General features: G+C 46.2%; 1 protein-coding gene across 7 annotated transcripts in view; it reads right to left on the bottom strand.

Annotated features, from left to right (window-relative positions):
* RALGPS1 (Ral GEF with PH domain and SH3 binding motif 1) overlaps positions 1-15941 on the bottom strand; it is a 227364-nt gene that overhangs the window by 167295 nt on the left and 44128 nt on the right. For all 7 annotated transcript variants that reach the window (XR_003523545.2, XM_027614312.2, XM_027614311.2 and 4 more), the window contains exons 5-7: positions 11073-11156; positions 2993-3082; positions 169-261 (exon numbers count right to left, since the gene is read on the bottom strand). Coding sequence is in view for 6 of the 7 variants with exons in the window: in XM_027614312.2 (XP_027470113.1) it covers positions 169-261; positions 2993-3082; positions 11073-11156 (267 nt within the window). In the remaining variant the exon portion in view is untranslated. The remainder of the gene's footprint in view (positions 1-168; positions 262-2992; positions 3083-11072; positions 11157-15941) is intronic.

Here is a 15941-nt window from a genome sequence, read left to right on the forward strand (position 1 = left end):
TTCCTCGTCCCAAAATGAGGCTCAGGTCCCTGAAGGAGACAGGATCCCAGGGAACCCACAGTAATCCTCTGTGACTGGCAAAGGGCAGATAGAGAAAGCCTTCGGGGGCTCGAGGAATGAAGAATTTCACCAGTGAAATGAGAGCCAAAATCAAAGGAATTAACTTACAGCCCAAGTTTTTGTCAGCCTGAAGATGGGTGCACTTTGTAATGCTGATACCACAGACATGAGAGAATGAAGGTTGTTGAGTTCTAGAAGTTTCTGGAAAAAAAAAAGATATGGAATAGATTATTTTGCTGCTATAAACAACTGAACAAAAACATGCTCAAGTGTTACCAAATGTTGTCATATTTATGAAATTCAATTATACTTAAAAATATCTCATGTAGAAAATATAGTTCTATGGAGTTCATAGAAACCATATGCTCTTTTTCTTTCAAATTGTCAAAAGGTGAGTCTGCATCTAAAACACCTGCAAAATTTTATAAGCTGACTAGTCTGGTTGCTGGATAGAAACGTGGCTCGGGATAAGGTTGGATAATGTCCTTTATGTTCTTTTTTTAGACGAATCAGAACTGTCCCAGCGGGCTTCTGTAAACTGAAGCCTTGGCTGTGCCCACAATATCCACGTGGGTCTTCTGCGACTACCTTACACCCAGAACGAGAGGGGCTGAGGGAAGATGTCACCAATCTGTGTGATCCCCTCCGCCAGGAAGAGAGAGCTCTGGCTTCTCGGTCAGTTGACCATATGCTCCTTTGAACCAGACCCCACTTGGATTCAATTCAGTCTCACACAAGTTCCCTACCATGGAAGACAAGAGTAGGGGACACAGCCTAGAGTAAGTACAGAAAGATGTAACCGCTCTGTTCTAGGTTTGGTGCTGAGGGAAACCTGCTAACGGGGACTGGGGTCCACTTCTCATTCTTGGGAGCCAGTGAGGTTTGGGCTAGCGAGCGGGCTCCATGGCTCCAATCCCAGCTCCCAATACCCGTGTGTCCTGTAGCGAGGTGCCTGAGCCTGCATGCTCATACCTACAACAGGGAAGGTAACCACGGCACATATGCTACATGGGATGGTGCGTGCAAAGTGCCAGACCAGTGCCTAGCACCAGGGTGAGCGCTCTGTGCCTTGTGGGCTGTTCATCCCTTACTGGGAAGACTTCTCTCCTGCCTGCCCCCTCACTTGTCTTGGGTATACCAAGCTCAGATGCCCCTTCCTCTAGTATGTCTTTCCTGACCCTGTTCCCAAATCTAGGGAGCTTGGGGACCTTGTCTGTGTTCCCACAGCGGTGTGTGCATTTCCTTAGCACACTGGACTTTAGTCGCTTTTACCCGCTTCTCTCTCGCCCTGGACCACGTGTTCCCTGACAGCAGAGGTGAAGCTGTATCTGCCGTCACATCCCTAGGGCCTCATACAACACACAGTAGGGCCTAGTGAAATGAATGAATAAATAAAAAGGCCTTATGCCTAGTCCTCGCGGCTCTGTTCCTACTCAGAGATTTCTCCTTTACCACACAAGTTAATACTTCCTTTCATACATCTTGTAACAATCTCTAATTGTTTCCTGTGTGTAATAATAGATTCTCAGAGAGGACTGAATTTCATCCTATGTATCTGAATTGCTATGCCTGTCACACAATTTCTTTTAGAGCTGAAGGTCCTCTGGGTGATCCCCTAATCCACCCCTCTCATTTTGTAGACGGGAAACCAAGGCCCAGAGGAAGGAGGGGCCCGCACAAGAACACACTTGGTGCACCGTGCCAATACGATGAGCCACTGTTGGAAGATGGCAGAGATTAGGGAGGGATCGTTTTGGATTCTTTGGACAAGCACCGCAAACTCGTTTCCTGAAAGCACAGGAGGGCTAGAAGTCCATCCCGCTTTCTCTCATGGCCCAGCACGAACTCACTGAGAGTAACAAGCATCGTCAAGCCCAGCCCCAGCATGGTCCCAAGCACTTCAGAATGCACATGACGTCCAAGTGTCTGTTGCCCCTGACATACTTATGGATGGATGCCCTTAACCTTCCCATGAGGGACAGCGGAGCAGCTCTCCTGAAGGCCAAGAGACATGCTCCAGCTCACTCGCTGTAAGGTCCTGGGCAGGGACACTCACTTCTCTAAACCTCCCCTTCCTCCTCTAGAAGTGGGAGAATAACAATGTGAACTCCAAACATGATCATTTCAGTAGAGTGGCTGCTATGATGCCAGCTCATAAGGGCATCAGTAAAGCTTAGTGGGCCTAGGATCTGGCTGGGAACACAACACGTGCACATAGCACACAGCGACCCAGACAGAACAGCAGTGCGCTGCCCAGATGCAGGCAAGCCCTGTGGTCGCAGCAGCGTAAGGAGAGGAGCTGACAGGGTGATAAGAGCGGTCCGGGAGAGCCCGTGGCATCACTACCTGGGCTGCCTGACATAAGGGAAGAGGAGGGGGATACAGACGCAAGCCTGGTGCTCAACAACTGGCAAGGACAGAACCTATTGGGGGACAGGAGGCAGGAGTGGGGGCCAGCAGGGTCACTGGGCCTAAGCCTGAAGCTCAGGATGGAGGTGGGGTGAGCTCTGCTGACTGCGGACAAAACTGCAGGATGGGATGATAGCTCGTAGCCTATCAAGCCCCAGTACTGGCTGAATCTGAAGCTGAATCTGAATCTGAATCTGGATGAATGGACCCTAGAGGGAGCCCCCATGGCCTCACAGAGAGTCTGAACAGCCAGCTAAAGAGAATGGTTGGCTGCCATAATAATGGGTAGATGGCCATACCACCATGCGTGCACAGGGACGGGGAGCCTGAGTGGGCACCTAGGCCAGTCTTACAGCCTACAGAAGTCAGGTCAGAGCCTTCTGTTTGAACCCAGCCCAGCATGCCCAGAGCAAAGTAGCTCTCAAAGTACTGAGGAAACACATTCTGCAAAAAGGAAGGAAGGGAGGGAGGGAGGGAAGAAAAGGGGGAGGGAGGGAGGAAAAAATAATAATAAAGAGCTTACCTTGGCTATTTTCACAAAATGGCTCAGGATTTCTGCCCTTATTTTTAAAGTCTGTGCTGTTAGAATTTCTCGAACAACCCAAAAACTGACCTGTAGAGTCAAATACACACACACACACACACACACACACACACACACACACACACACACACACACACACACACACACACACCCGAGAAGTGGTACACACACACCAGAGAAGTGGTACACACACACACACACACACACACACACACACACACACACACACACACACACCAGAGAAGTGGTTAAATACTGGACCACCCATGTTGCCCTCACCCACCATAGACAGGGATTTCCCAGAGGTCAGGAAGCTGGAAGAGCACAGCCTGGGGTTGCAGGTGGTTGAGGGTTCCTTTACGACACCCAGCCCTGCAAACGGGCCCCTCCTTCGGCACCTCCTCTGGAACACAAACAGCGGTGCCAAGAGAGACAGGTACCCCTATCCAGGGGAGTTACTGGGCCTCCACAACATATGAATGTCTCTGAAGCTGTGGCAGGAAATTTTGAGATGAATAGACAGATTCCTGCTCAGAGGGCCCCCAGTTGTGGGAAAACCATGGATAGACGGATAGACAAATGGCCAGACAAACGGATATGTTCACTGGCAGTACCACCATGAGATCTACACCCCCAGCCAGACCTCAAGTAGGATTCACCAATATTTGCACAATTGTAACAAATTTAATTTTCTAGGAGAGGTTCACCCAATAAATTATATAATATGAAATATCTTTCAAAGTTCCATAAAGCAATGCAGGTGAAGGGACATGTTTTTCTAGAGACCACTTACGCCAAAAGGACATGTTGGTACTTTGGGTTCAGAACACTATTCATGCTTAAAAACAAAACATTATCCATGCTTGACCTCTCACAGAAATCAACATTCCGGAGCCCCTGAATCCTTTTGGGAACAAGCAAGTTATCTACCAGGGTATAGCTGACTCACATGACACCTCAGTACAACACAGAAGGGGCTCCATGCCTAGAAAGTCTGGGAAGTGGTTTCTTTCTTGTTTATGTCTTGCTACTGGAACAACAGTGCTGTGTGACACACAGATGCCCAAGGGGAGAATGACAGCACAGCCAAGGGAGGGAAAGAGAGAGAGAGAGAGAGAGAGAGAGAGAGAGAAAGAGAGAGAGAGAGAGAGAGAGACAGCTGAGGAGAGTACAGGGATGTGTGGAGTTGAAAGGGAGGCAAAGGCATCTAAAATATAAAGAGAAATAGGGATATTCCAGAGTTAACAAAGCACCTCTACTGCTGCAACCAAAATTTTTCCCTTTCCTGAAGTAGTCACTTTTCAACGAGAAAACAAGAGTAACCGAGAATCAAAAATTTGCTTCTTATGTTAAGCAGGAATATTATAGAAAAAGTTTTTTCCGCGTAATTATCTGCGGTTGCCTCCAGGACATGCCTGGGTTTCCATAGAATCATTTTTTCCAAGGCATTGCCTAAAATTAAGTTCAGACTCAATCGTTTACTAGCCAGTTATGGAAGAAAGATTTTCTGGACACCAAATGATACACCCATAAACCTTATATTTTAATACATGCACATTTTTATGCCATATAATCTCAAGTGTGATAGTTTATAATTTAATAGATTCCTGCATGCCAAAAAATCACACATATTTAAGGCATAATTATGGAACATGGCAGAGTTGATAATGATCTGCTGCAGCACACAGTGTGCAGAGGCAACTCCGTGTCAGTTCAATTCAACAGACTTTCATGCAGCCTCTTGTGTGTGCAGGCTCTGGGCACTGTGAGTCCAGACCCTATCAGCCCTTGCCTGATACGGAGGTGACCAAAGAAGGTGGCAGGATCCTCTAGAAATCACATGGCAATCCTGGACGTGGAAGAGGTTCAACCGAAGCAGACTGGAACATGGGGGAGGTAATGACAGAGGAAGGCCCACTGGAAGAGGTAAACCTTGAAAAATGGGTAGACTTCCAGCAGGTAAAGATAGGATTGGGGTATGGCAGATATACACTACGACTGGGGAGGGCTGAGCGAACCGACTGGTCTGGAGTTGCAGGTGCCCTGTGGAATCAGGGTAGAGGGGGAGTCAAAGCTGGGAAGGGCACTGAATGCCAGATGGGGGGGTCTGGAACACCAAGGTGACAAGAAGGTCCTTAGGTGCTATTCCACATGGGGAGACGTCCAGGGGTTTCCGAGCAGAGAAGTGACAGAGCCTTCTGTAGGGGCAGGGACACCCATCAGGAAGCTGATGCAATGGTCCAAGTGACAGGCAGGAGGCCTGAGCCAGGACCATGCTGAAGGAGATGGAGACAAGGGGCAGATAAGAAAGACATTACACAGGTAGAATCAGCAAAGTTTCAAACGTTTTTTATTCTCTTTTCTAACTACAAAATTTAAGAGAAGCTTAATGCAGAAAACAAGGGACACAGAGAGAGGCACCAAAGGCAGAACTCATTTGCACCCTCATTCTCGCATACAGACCACCCTGACAGCCATGTGGTTTCTGTCCTTCCACTCTCCTTTCCATACACAGAACACGTATCTGTCTTTTTCAACTAAATTGGTATATATTCATCATATTATCACAAGAATTTTTTAAGTGACTAAATATTCCTCTACAACATAATGTTTAGCAGCTGCCAAATATTCCATCTTAGGGATGTACCATCATTGAGTGACCTCCTATCGCTGGATAGCTTATTTCTAATCATTTTGTTGTACTAAACAATGCTGTGGTGAGCGCCTTTATACATACATATTTATTCATTTTTAATTAAGGTCTTAGGATAAATTCCAGTAAGGTGGAATGAATAAAAGCATGTGTACCGTTTTTTCAAAAGTATATATTAAAAAGTTGGCCTCCAAAAGGTCTATTTGTTTATCCATCAACAAGTTTGAATTGATCCATGTCTTCACGCACTGGCAAGTATCAGTTATTACAATTCTTTTTTTAACTAACCTAATGGACAAAATAATGTCTCATTGTTTCTATTTTGCATTTCTTTCTGAACTATTCAATTAACATCTTTTTTGTACTTTTTTTCAGTTTTTTGTTACAAATATTTATGGGCCACTTGTACTATCTGCCTTGTGAATTACCTCCCCAGACCCTTACCCATCTTTCTAATGGGACATCTGTCCCCTTCCTATTGGTAAGTAAAAGTTCTTTGTGTAGTAAAGAAAATACATTAACCCTTTGTGGGCCATATACTGTACCAAGAATGTAGAGAAATTGGGTACTCTTATACACTACTTGCGGGGGGTATAAATTCATAGGACCATTTGGAAGAACAACTTAAATATACCTTTCAAGATGTTAAACTTACATTCTCCCTAGAATTTTTATCTTATGAAAACAGAAATTTGGAGGAACTCATCTACAAGGATTCACCAAAGTACTGTTTTTAAGGAAAAAGAATAGGGGAAAAAATGCCCATCAATAGGAAACTGGTTACATATATAATGGTATCACCTCAGACTTTGGAAAGAAGTCGCTATGGAAGGAAGTGAGCTGTTGGAATTATTACATAGGAAGTTTGTCTATTCTTCCCCATTTATTTTTGCAATCATTTATTTATATCAGAAAGGACTCATGGATATTTATTTTACACTTTGGGTTATAACCCAACACGATGTTATTTATTTTGTTGCTTAAATTGCTCTTTGGCCACTGAAAGCTCTTTCAGTTGGCTCTTGTGTTCCTTTGACCTACCCCTAGCATTGTTTTGGTTGGTTGGTTGGTTGAAGCACTTCCTTATTTTCTGGTACCACTACAGGCTCATCAAGACGCTACTGCCCCAGTATTAAACCAGCCATTTCTCCAAGGAGCCTTGGTTCCTTTGATTAGAGAATGGTATTAGAAACCAAGATCTGGGTGCCAGGTGTGCTTATTACTACTGGGCAATCACTGTTTCTATGTCGTCTTGGCTGGTAGCAAGGTAATGTATGCGTGTATGTGTGTGTGTGTGTGTGTGTGTGTGTGAACTAACCCATGTGCATATACATATCTATAAATATTTCTATATGTAACCATCTGTATGTATCTGTATCAAAATAAGTATGAGTTCATATCGATGTCTTAGCCTTCTACCCTTGCTCGTAACTTTCCACTCCAACAGTGAAAAACCTGGGTCCTATCATCTGCCATCCTTTTCCTTAATTGTTCAATTCCAGTATTCATGTATAATGGCTTCAGAATTGTTACCCAATCCCCCAGGGAAGCAACTAGATCAACTAGAGTACAGAGCATATATACAGTTCCTTTTGTCTTTAGTCTTACGGGTTCCATTCATTTCCAAAGTTACTCAGGTCAGCACCTTTTCCCCTCACCTACCTCAGTGACGTTGTTTCACACATTTATAATTCGTTTGGATTTTTTGGTTATGTTCTGCGTTCCGCTCTAGGATTCCTTTATTTCCGCAATACATTTTTAAAATTTGCATATACTAAAGTTTGCTCTTGGTGCTGTCAAGTTCTATGGGTTTTCACAAATGCATAGTGTCATGTATCCAATGACACTGTGTATCATACAGCATCATACAGAATAGTTTTACCACCCTAAGAAATCCTCTGTGCTTCACCTACTTAACACTCTCCCCTTCTCAAACCTCTGGCAACCACTGATGGATCTGTTTATCATCTCTATAGTTTCACCTTTTTCAAAACTGTTTTTACATTCCCCAGAATGTTTTTAAAAAGCCAGGGGTGGGAGAAGGATGGGGGAAGGTGGAGGTAATCATATATATGTCACTTTTTCAGACTGGTTTCTTTCACTTAGTAATAAGCATTTAAGATTCATCCATGTCTTGATATGGTTTGAGGGCTTTTTCTTTTTTTTTTTATTGATGAATACTCTTCCATTGTATGGATTTACCAGTTTGTCTATCCATTTACCTGTTGAAGGACATCTTAGTTACTTTCAGTATCTGACAATGCTGAATAAAGCTGCTATAAACGTGAGCATGTGCACATGTGTTGTTTATGTATAGACACAAGATTTCAAAGAAGCTGGACAAATATCTAGGAGTGCAACTGCTGGACTGTACCATTTTGCATTCCCACCAGCAATGAATGAGAATTTATGTTGCTCCAGATAGTTGAAACTGGTACCATCATTGTTTGTTTTATTTTAGCCATTCTAACAGGTGCATAGTGTTTTGCATTTCCCCAGTGACAAATGATGTTGAGCATCTTTTCAGCTTTATTGCTATTTGTGCTTCCTCGGTGAGGTATCCAGGTATTTTGCCCATTTTTTAATTGAGCTATTTTCTTACTGGTGAGTTTTAAGAGTCTATTTTGGATACAATTCTTATATCAGATATGTGTTTTGCAAATATTTCCCCAGGCTGTGCTTCATCTTTTAATTTTCTTACCAGCATCTTTTGCGGAGTAGAAATTTCTAATTTTAATGAAGTCCAACTTATCAGTTTTTTCTTTCACAGATTGTGCTTTTGGTGTTACATCTAATAACTCATCACCAAAGATCATGTAGATTTTCTTCCACGTTTTCTCCTAAAAGTTTTACAGTTTTGTCTTCTACATTTAGGTTTATGATCCATTCTGAGTTAATTTTTAAGAAAGACCTATTGTCTGTGTCTACGTCCATTTTTTTACATACATAACGAAATGTTCCAATTGTTCCAGTACCATTTTGTCAAAGAAATTATTCTTCTTCCATTGGGAGAGGTTCATATATGTGTATATATAGTTAAATTCTCAAAAGAACACATGATCCAAAAAAGGCTGAGCACTTCTGTGTTCTACGGTGAACTCCTTGGTGCTGAGATATAAGCCTGGCCCATAACACACACTCAGTGAACTTGGCTGGCTCCTTCTATCCCTCTATGAGCAATATGAACAAATCCCAAGGGACTCAGATCCCACAGAGGAGCAGGCAAGCCCACCAAGTCTGACCAGGACACTGGCCACTGGGTTTCTGGTTTGGCCACAAGAAGCTTCAAATCTGCTAGCAACCTCTTTCCAATCAGCTGATCTTCATGTTCCCTCTTATTTTCCCCCAAAACGTTGGATGTTTACTACATGCCAGACACTGCACTAAGAGTTCTTCATATACCATTTCACTGAATCTCCACACCAACTCTGCAAGATGAGTCATATTATTATTCCCGTTTACAGATAAGGAAACTGAGGTTCAGAAAGGTAACTGACCTGCTTTCCTTATCCAGAGTCTGATGGGGAACCTTGCTCTCACATAAAAAAGTCTGCCAGGAAGGGATGCCAATCAGTTCATCTCAGAGAAAGCAGCCCCAGTGGCTGACCAGGGCTGGCTAGTGGCCAGTTTTTCAAAATAGAGCTACGAGGGCTGTGTCCAGAAGCCGCTCACTCTGAGTAGCTGACAGGCTGGCAGTAAGACCATTTCTCAAAGCTCTCTGTTTGGGAAAACGCGACTTCAGTTCTGGCTCACTTCATCCATTTGGTCTGATCTGGACACAATGCAATCATTCGCAGAACAAGCTGCACCACCCTTTGCCAAGCTGACCTGGCCTCCGCGTGCAAGGCAGATTACATCAGAGAGCCCAGCAGCCCTCCTCCAGGAGCTCTGTGGATGGTCAGAGGTGGGACTGAGCTGGCTCCCAGTCAAATAGTTTTGCGAAGGAAACTATGAATCCTCTGATAGCGTGTGTACATCTGTCTTATTTTTTAAAGCCTAAGCTTGGTTGAAAAGGGAGATTTTTGAAAAGAAAGAAAAAAGAAAAAGGCTTCGGAACTTCTCTTTTCAAAACAAACAAGTATATACAGCCCCTACTCCGGATATATCTAGATCTTTCTTAGTTCCATTATAACAACAATAATGCTAACTCCAGTCTTGATCCTCAGACGAAAAGCTGGTGCCTCTCTGAGGCTCTCCTCATCCTTGGGTGCTAGCCGAGGCTGGGGAAGCCTGGGGAGGGCTGGGCAGTGGTGATGCATAGGGCCTGGCATTTCTGAGCAGGGAGGACCAGCTTCAGGGATGGCCCAAAAGGAACGCAGGCCCATCACCCCGAGGTCCAGTCATGCACCCTACACAATCCCTAATCCACTATCCTCATTTGAAACCAGAAAAACAAGAATAAAGATAAGCTGTCAATAGCACCATTTGGGGGTTTGGCCCACCCAAAGGGGGTCTTACAGGGTAGCTTACTAGCAAAGATCACATTCTGGCAGATGGGCTAAGAAGCCAGAAGTCCACTGCCCTTAGTTGGCCCAAGCCCCCATCATCCTTCCCTTAGGTGGGGGTGCAAATCTTCAAACCTGGAGCAAAGGTTCTGGTTGGAACACGTCAGTGTGCAGTAGTATGTATGGGGCTAGTGGCCTGGCCATCAGGCACTCAAAGAAATTCAATTCAACAAGTGTTTTCTGAGCATCTCATGCATTCATTAATTCCACATACATTTACTGAGGGTCCATTATACACCTGACATTATGCAAGGTGGCAGGAGGTGCAGTGGTGAACAAGACAGAGCCCACAGACTGGCATGGAAGGTGAAGGCAAAAGAGTTCTAGAGAGTGAGCACAGATGAGCAAAGGGCCACATGGAGACAGAAGCATGGGGTGCAGTGAGGGAATGTATGACAGCGAAGACTTCACACAGGCTGGGGATTCACGGAAAGCTCCCCACAGAAGTGACATTCAGGCTGATCAGACTGGGAGCTGAACAGGGAGGAAGAATTCTGAGCTGAGGGTACAGCACATCTGGGGGCCTGACGGGACAGAGATATCAGGGAAGAGAAGGAAGGCTGACCAGGATGGCTAAAGCCCATGGAATAGGGGAAGGGACAAGAGATGGGGCGAGAGGGGTGGAGAGAAACCAGACCCACTGTGCAGGACCTTGCAGGGCAATTAAGGGGCTCCAGCCTTAGCTTGGGTGAAACTGGAAGCCAATGAAGTGATTTAAACTCAGGAAAGATGTGTTCAGTTCCACCTGCTGTGAAAAAGGACTGTGCAGGCCAAAGGACTGATGGGCGGGGTGGTTCAGGGAGAGAGGTTTGGACCTGGGCCAGGTGCCTGGGATTGAACCGTGGCAGGGTACCCAGCCGACAGGGGACAAGATTGCTACCTGCTCAGGCACACCGCTTACCTGGTTAAACCTCCGGGTAAAGGCCACAACGTTGGGGGCGAGACTATGTTTCTCCTTCTTACTCCATCCACAGCTGGCAAGTTCCTAGGAAGCACAGAGTCAGTTTCAACAGTGATTCTTCCTAATCGGGATGCAAAACACACCAGCGGCATCTAATTGGAATACGGACACGGACAGGGAAAAGGGCTGAAGCCCTGGCCATCCTTTTCTTCACCAGGGTGGGGGAGGGTTCTCCTCTGGAGAGAAGGGCTGGATCTGTAGATGGATGTGTGGCCCCGGGCCACCTCATCCCTGAGGTGAGGATGGGAAGTGGGATACTTTTCTCCATAACCCCAGCCACATTTCTCAGGACTTCTGTTCCAAAATATCCTTAACAGCAAACTGCCTGTCTGCCAGCTCCCCTGGAACCAGAATTCCCTTCTGAAAGCAAACTGAGAGAAGGCATGTGTTAGCTAGCTGGATTTATCCACCCAGGTGAACTTAAAGTTAAAATATGGCTAAAGGATCTCAGAGTTCATTGGCCATTCCTCTATTCCTGGAATCAGAGAACATCCTGGCCCGAGCCCACTGCAGTCAGAGAAGCTTCTGGAGCTACCTCACATGGCTTCCCGAAGTCGGCCCCATCTCTATCTTGTACAACCAACAGGGGAGCAGAAGGAGAGGTTGTCTTTAACATCTTTTCTAGCAGGTTTAATGTTACAATCTGAATCATCAAATTACCTAAATTTTACCTATCAGTGAGGCTGGTTCCTACCCAAGGGAGCTAATAGGAGCACTCTACCAGGATGACTTGGGGTGCATAAGAGAACCAGGGAAAACCCATTACCCAATGCCCAGCATGCTCAGCCTGTGGCTTGGGAGCCCTGGCAAAGAATGGAAGAGGCAGATTAAAGTTCTCTACCTCTGAGTTACAAGCCCTCCTTTTAATTCATATCAGGCCTCGCTATTATTAACGTTTTTTTGCCACACATCTGGAACTTTAATAAGATTGTTAGTGAGAATCAGCTGCCCACCAGCTGGAGCGGGGGTCCACTAGGAAGTCAGGGAGGGCAGTGGGAGTGGCCAGAGACAAAACCTGTTGGCTGAGCAGCTGTGCCCAAAGTGCTATACCCTTCGAATGCTTCTCGGGACCCAACTATAAGCCACAGACAGGCGGGCACTGTGTGAAGCCTGGCTGGAGGCAATGGACAGCTCGGGATACAAGAGCCGACGGCCTGGACCTGAGAGCCCCCGGCCCCCAACCCAGGGCTATGCACACGGCTCCTCCTCCGGCTGCCTCCCTTCTGCAAATGCACCTTCTCCTCCTGGTCACCCACACGGGAAACACGACCATCCCTGACCCTTCAGTGCAGACCACAAGTAATAGTCATGACAAGGCTGCTAACTAGTGCTGCCATTCAGCAAGAGCCTCCGCACGCCTCCTGTTATCTCGCTCCACTCTCACCGCCTCCGTTTAGCAAAGAGGAAGGGCTCAGGATTCGTCCTCTTGAAGGAATACCTTGACCCTATTTCTTTTCAAAAGTATGTGTGAACCTCTTTGAGACGTAGGATTTACCTGTTCACCATGGTTCTTCCCATTCTGAAAATGTGTATTCGACCTGCCTCAGTTACACGGACTTCTCCCCTTTAGAACATATGCTTCAATTGTTTTTGCAAATGTGTATCACTGCCCTTTCCAAGTTTAATTGCGAGAACAAGAGCCTCTTTCCTCTGTGGATCCCAAAACCAGTCCTGGAAAGGTATGGGTTATAATCAGATAGAAAAGAGAATTCATAAACCTGGCAATCAAGGACTGGGGCATGGTTGTTGCCCAGTTTCTGGCTGATAGTTGCTCCTTCTGGTTTTTTCCCGAATTCTTTAATAAACAGCAAACTTATATACGTGTATGTGTGTGTGTGCGTGCACACATTTTAATTACATGTACACATTTAATTAAGAGTCTATAATCTTATTTATAATTAGACAGACTCAGCCCTATCCTGGCCTCCACACACCAGCTGCATGATCTTCTGGGACACCATCTTCTCAGAATCTCAATTTTCACATCTTTTTTTTTTTTAAGATTTTATTTATTTATTTATTTTTAAAAGATTTTATTTATTTATTTGACAGAGACAGAGACAGCGAGAGCAGGAACACAAGCAGGGGGAGTGGGAGAGGGAGAAGCAGGCTTCCCGCCGAGCAGAGAGCCCGATGCGGGGCTCGATCCCAGGACCCTGGGATCATGACCTGAGCCAAAGGCAGACACTCAGCGACTGAGCCACCCAGGCGCCCCTCAATTTTCACATCTTAAAATGGGTATGACACCGTATTTATCTATGAAGCTCAACATGATGATTAAATGATATTAAGACATGCAGAGCACATAGCACAGAACAAGTACTCAGTAAAGTTTATCTCCCTTCCCCTCCCAAGGGTCCCATTGCTGTCAGACTCAGCAAGAGCTCCAAACACCCTCTTCTTTCCCCCACACCACGCTCTCGTTGGGATCTTAAATTATTAACAAAATCTATTACTATTTCTCTCTCACTTTGCTGATGTCATGCACGCAGGAACCAAAGCAAGAACTCAATACATCTGCCCTACATTTATTTGATTAGAACATTTCTAAGACCCTGATTCATAAATTGTTTGTACACTTCTTAGGTTTTGACAATTCCCTAAAGAACCTTTTGTATTGAGAGACATATAACATTAAAAATTAAAGCCTCAACAGAGTAAAACATTATGTTTGAGGGGTTCTTTGATGAAATGGATGGAGCAAAGGCCTTGAGAGCCAGAAGACCCTGCTCTGAATCCCAGCCCAGCCATGTAATTCCCAGGTGACCCCAGGCAAGTTAACCTCTGCTGGAGCTGGTTTCGTCGCTGATGAAACAGGGACACCGAAATCAATTCCACAGACTGGTGGCAGAACGGAAAGAGGTAGAGCATGGCAGAGGGGGTGACATGCAGGGCCCAGGTTTGGCTCACAGCAGATGGCAAGCAGCATGTGTTGAATGAATGGAGTATGAGTGTTCCTCAGTGTTGAAATCTCCCAAATTCAGGGCAGAAAGATTTATCAGGATGTCAAAAGAAATAAGACCATTCTATCTGCACTAAAACAAGTCCTGGGCCCAACCTCCTTGGCCCTCTTCCTCTTCTGTGTTTGGCCTTATAGGATTACAAGAGATTCCATCTGTGTGCAGTGGGTTTGGAAAATGTGAAGTAATAGAATAAAACTCTTCCAGTCACTAATGCCTAAAAAAGGTCTATGCTATGGAACCGATCTGAGTGTAATTAAGTTAAAATTGACCAGAGGAGACAGGGCTGGTTCTAGAAGGAGACAAGGGGCTGGGCTGAGACTGGTGGCCCTGCATCCCTGGTGAGCCACTCAGCAGCCCCTGGGCTGCCACATGCCTCCTCCCAAGGGCGTCGGGGCCCTGATCTCCCCCAGTCTGTCCTTGGCTCCGAGTTCTCTGCTGAGGTCAACTGGATGTGAAAGAAGAGTACGAGCCTACAGTCCTTTGCCAGCTTCCTCCGGGGCCTCTCCTCTGTCATGTGGATGCTCCCTGGCTTCCTCAGGGACAAAACAGAAGCTGTGAGAAGAAAACTTTCTGCCACCAAATGTGCAAATTCAGCTGTGTCCTCTCCCTTCCTCAGCTTCAATGGAAGAGAGAGACCCTTTCCTCTGGGGGGGGTCTGCTCTCCTCCTGGGCACTGGGTCCCATCCCCTCCCCTGCCCAGAAGCCTTGCCCTCAAGCCCTCCCTCCTCCCTGCACCTTCACCCCCTTCCACTCCATGAAGACTAGTAATAGGATGATAACAACAACAAGGACAGTTATGATGAAGGACATCTTTTGCAGGCCTCCAGCTCCTCCGGCTCCTCCTTTTTCTTCTCCTTCCCGACGAATTTCCTCAAAGGGCTGTCAGTACTGCTTCGCTCTCCACCTCCTTCCCTGTCCCTACTCCACTGACACTGCTCTGTCCTCTCTGGGTGACAGCCTCCTGGCCGGGCAGCCGCCCCCTGCTTCCCACTCACTGTCCTTGCCCTTCAGCACCGTGGTCTCTTGTTGTCTTCTCGCATCTCATGACCACCATTCCTGGTCCTTTCTTCTGGTTGCTTTCTTCTGTTCCGGCACTTTCCCCCACTTCCACTTAAATCTGTGCACTCCGTGTCCATCGTCCTCCCCGGAAACCCACATCCACTGCCTGGGTTTCTCTCCTGAGCCCCAGACCAGGATATTCAGCCACCCCCTGGCCACACCCTCGTCGGTACCCCCACAGGATCCTCAACGTCAGTGGGCCCAGAACCCAAAGGAGCCTGACCAGCTGCCTCCAATGAAAAAATGTAATGGCGTGAGAGTCATTTTAGACACTCGTCCTGACAGTCGAAGGAGAACGTTTATTACAAAGAAACTGGGAAAAAATTTCTAACCGATACAAAAACAACTTTTTCTTAATGCAAGCATTCCTAGGTGACAGCAAGGGTCAACACTGCTTTCAGCTCCCCTTGCGAGCTTCTTAGGGCCACGCTGCCAAGAACGCCCCCACCAGCTGCCAGCTTTGTGCATAGGGGTTTGGGAGTCAGACCGTGTCCGGGGTCAGTGAGGTAAGGCCCTGAAAGAGGAGACCTGGGGAGCAGGACAAGTCCTCCCTGAAGGCCCCACAGGATCTAGGCCACAGGAAGTTGGTGCCAACACATGGCCCTTCCACACATGTGCTTGATTCTGACTGCAATCTTTTCCAAATCACGTTCCTAAAACGTGTCCTCATGGAACATGCATCACTTCAAGGAAAGGTCACTAAATCTGACTTCACAGAGTACCACCAGGCTGCCGCCGGCCAAGGGCCCCACATTACTATTTTGCTCCCTCCTCCACCCTCCATGTT

The sequence above is a fragment of the Zalophus californianus genome, chromosome 13, assembly GCF_009762305.2.
Source record: "Zalophus californianus isolate mZalCal1 chromosome 13, mZalCal1.pri.v2, whole genome shotgun sequence".
Classification (NCBI taxonomy): Eukaryota; Metazoa; Chordata; class Mammalia; order Carnivora; family Otariidae; genus Zalophus; species Zalophus californianus.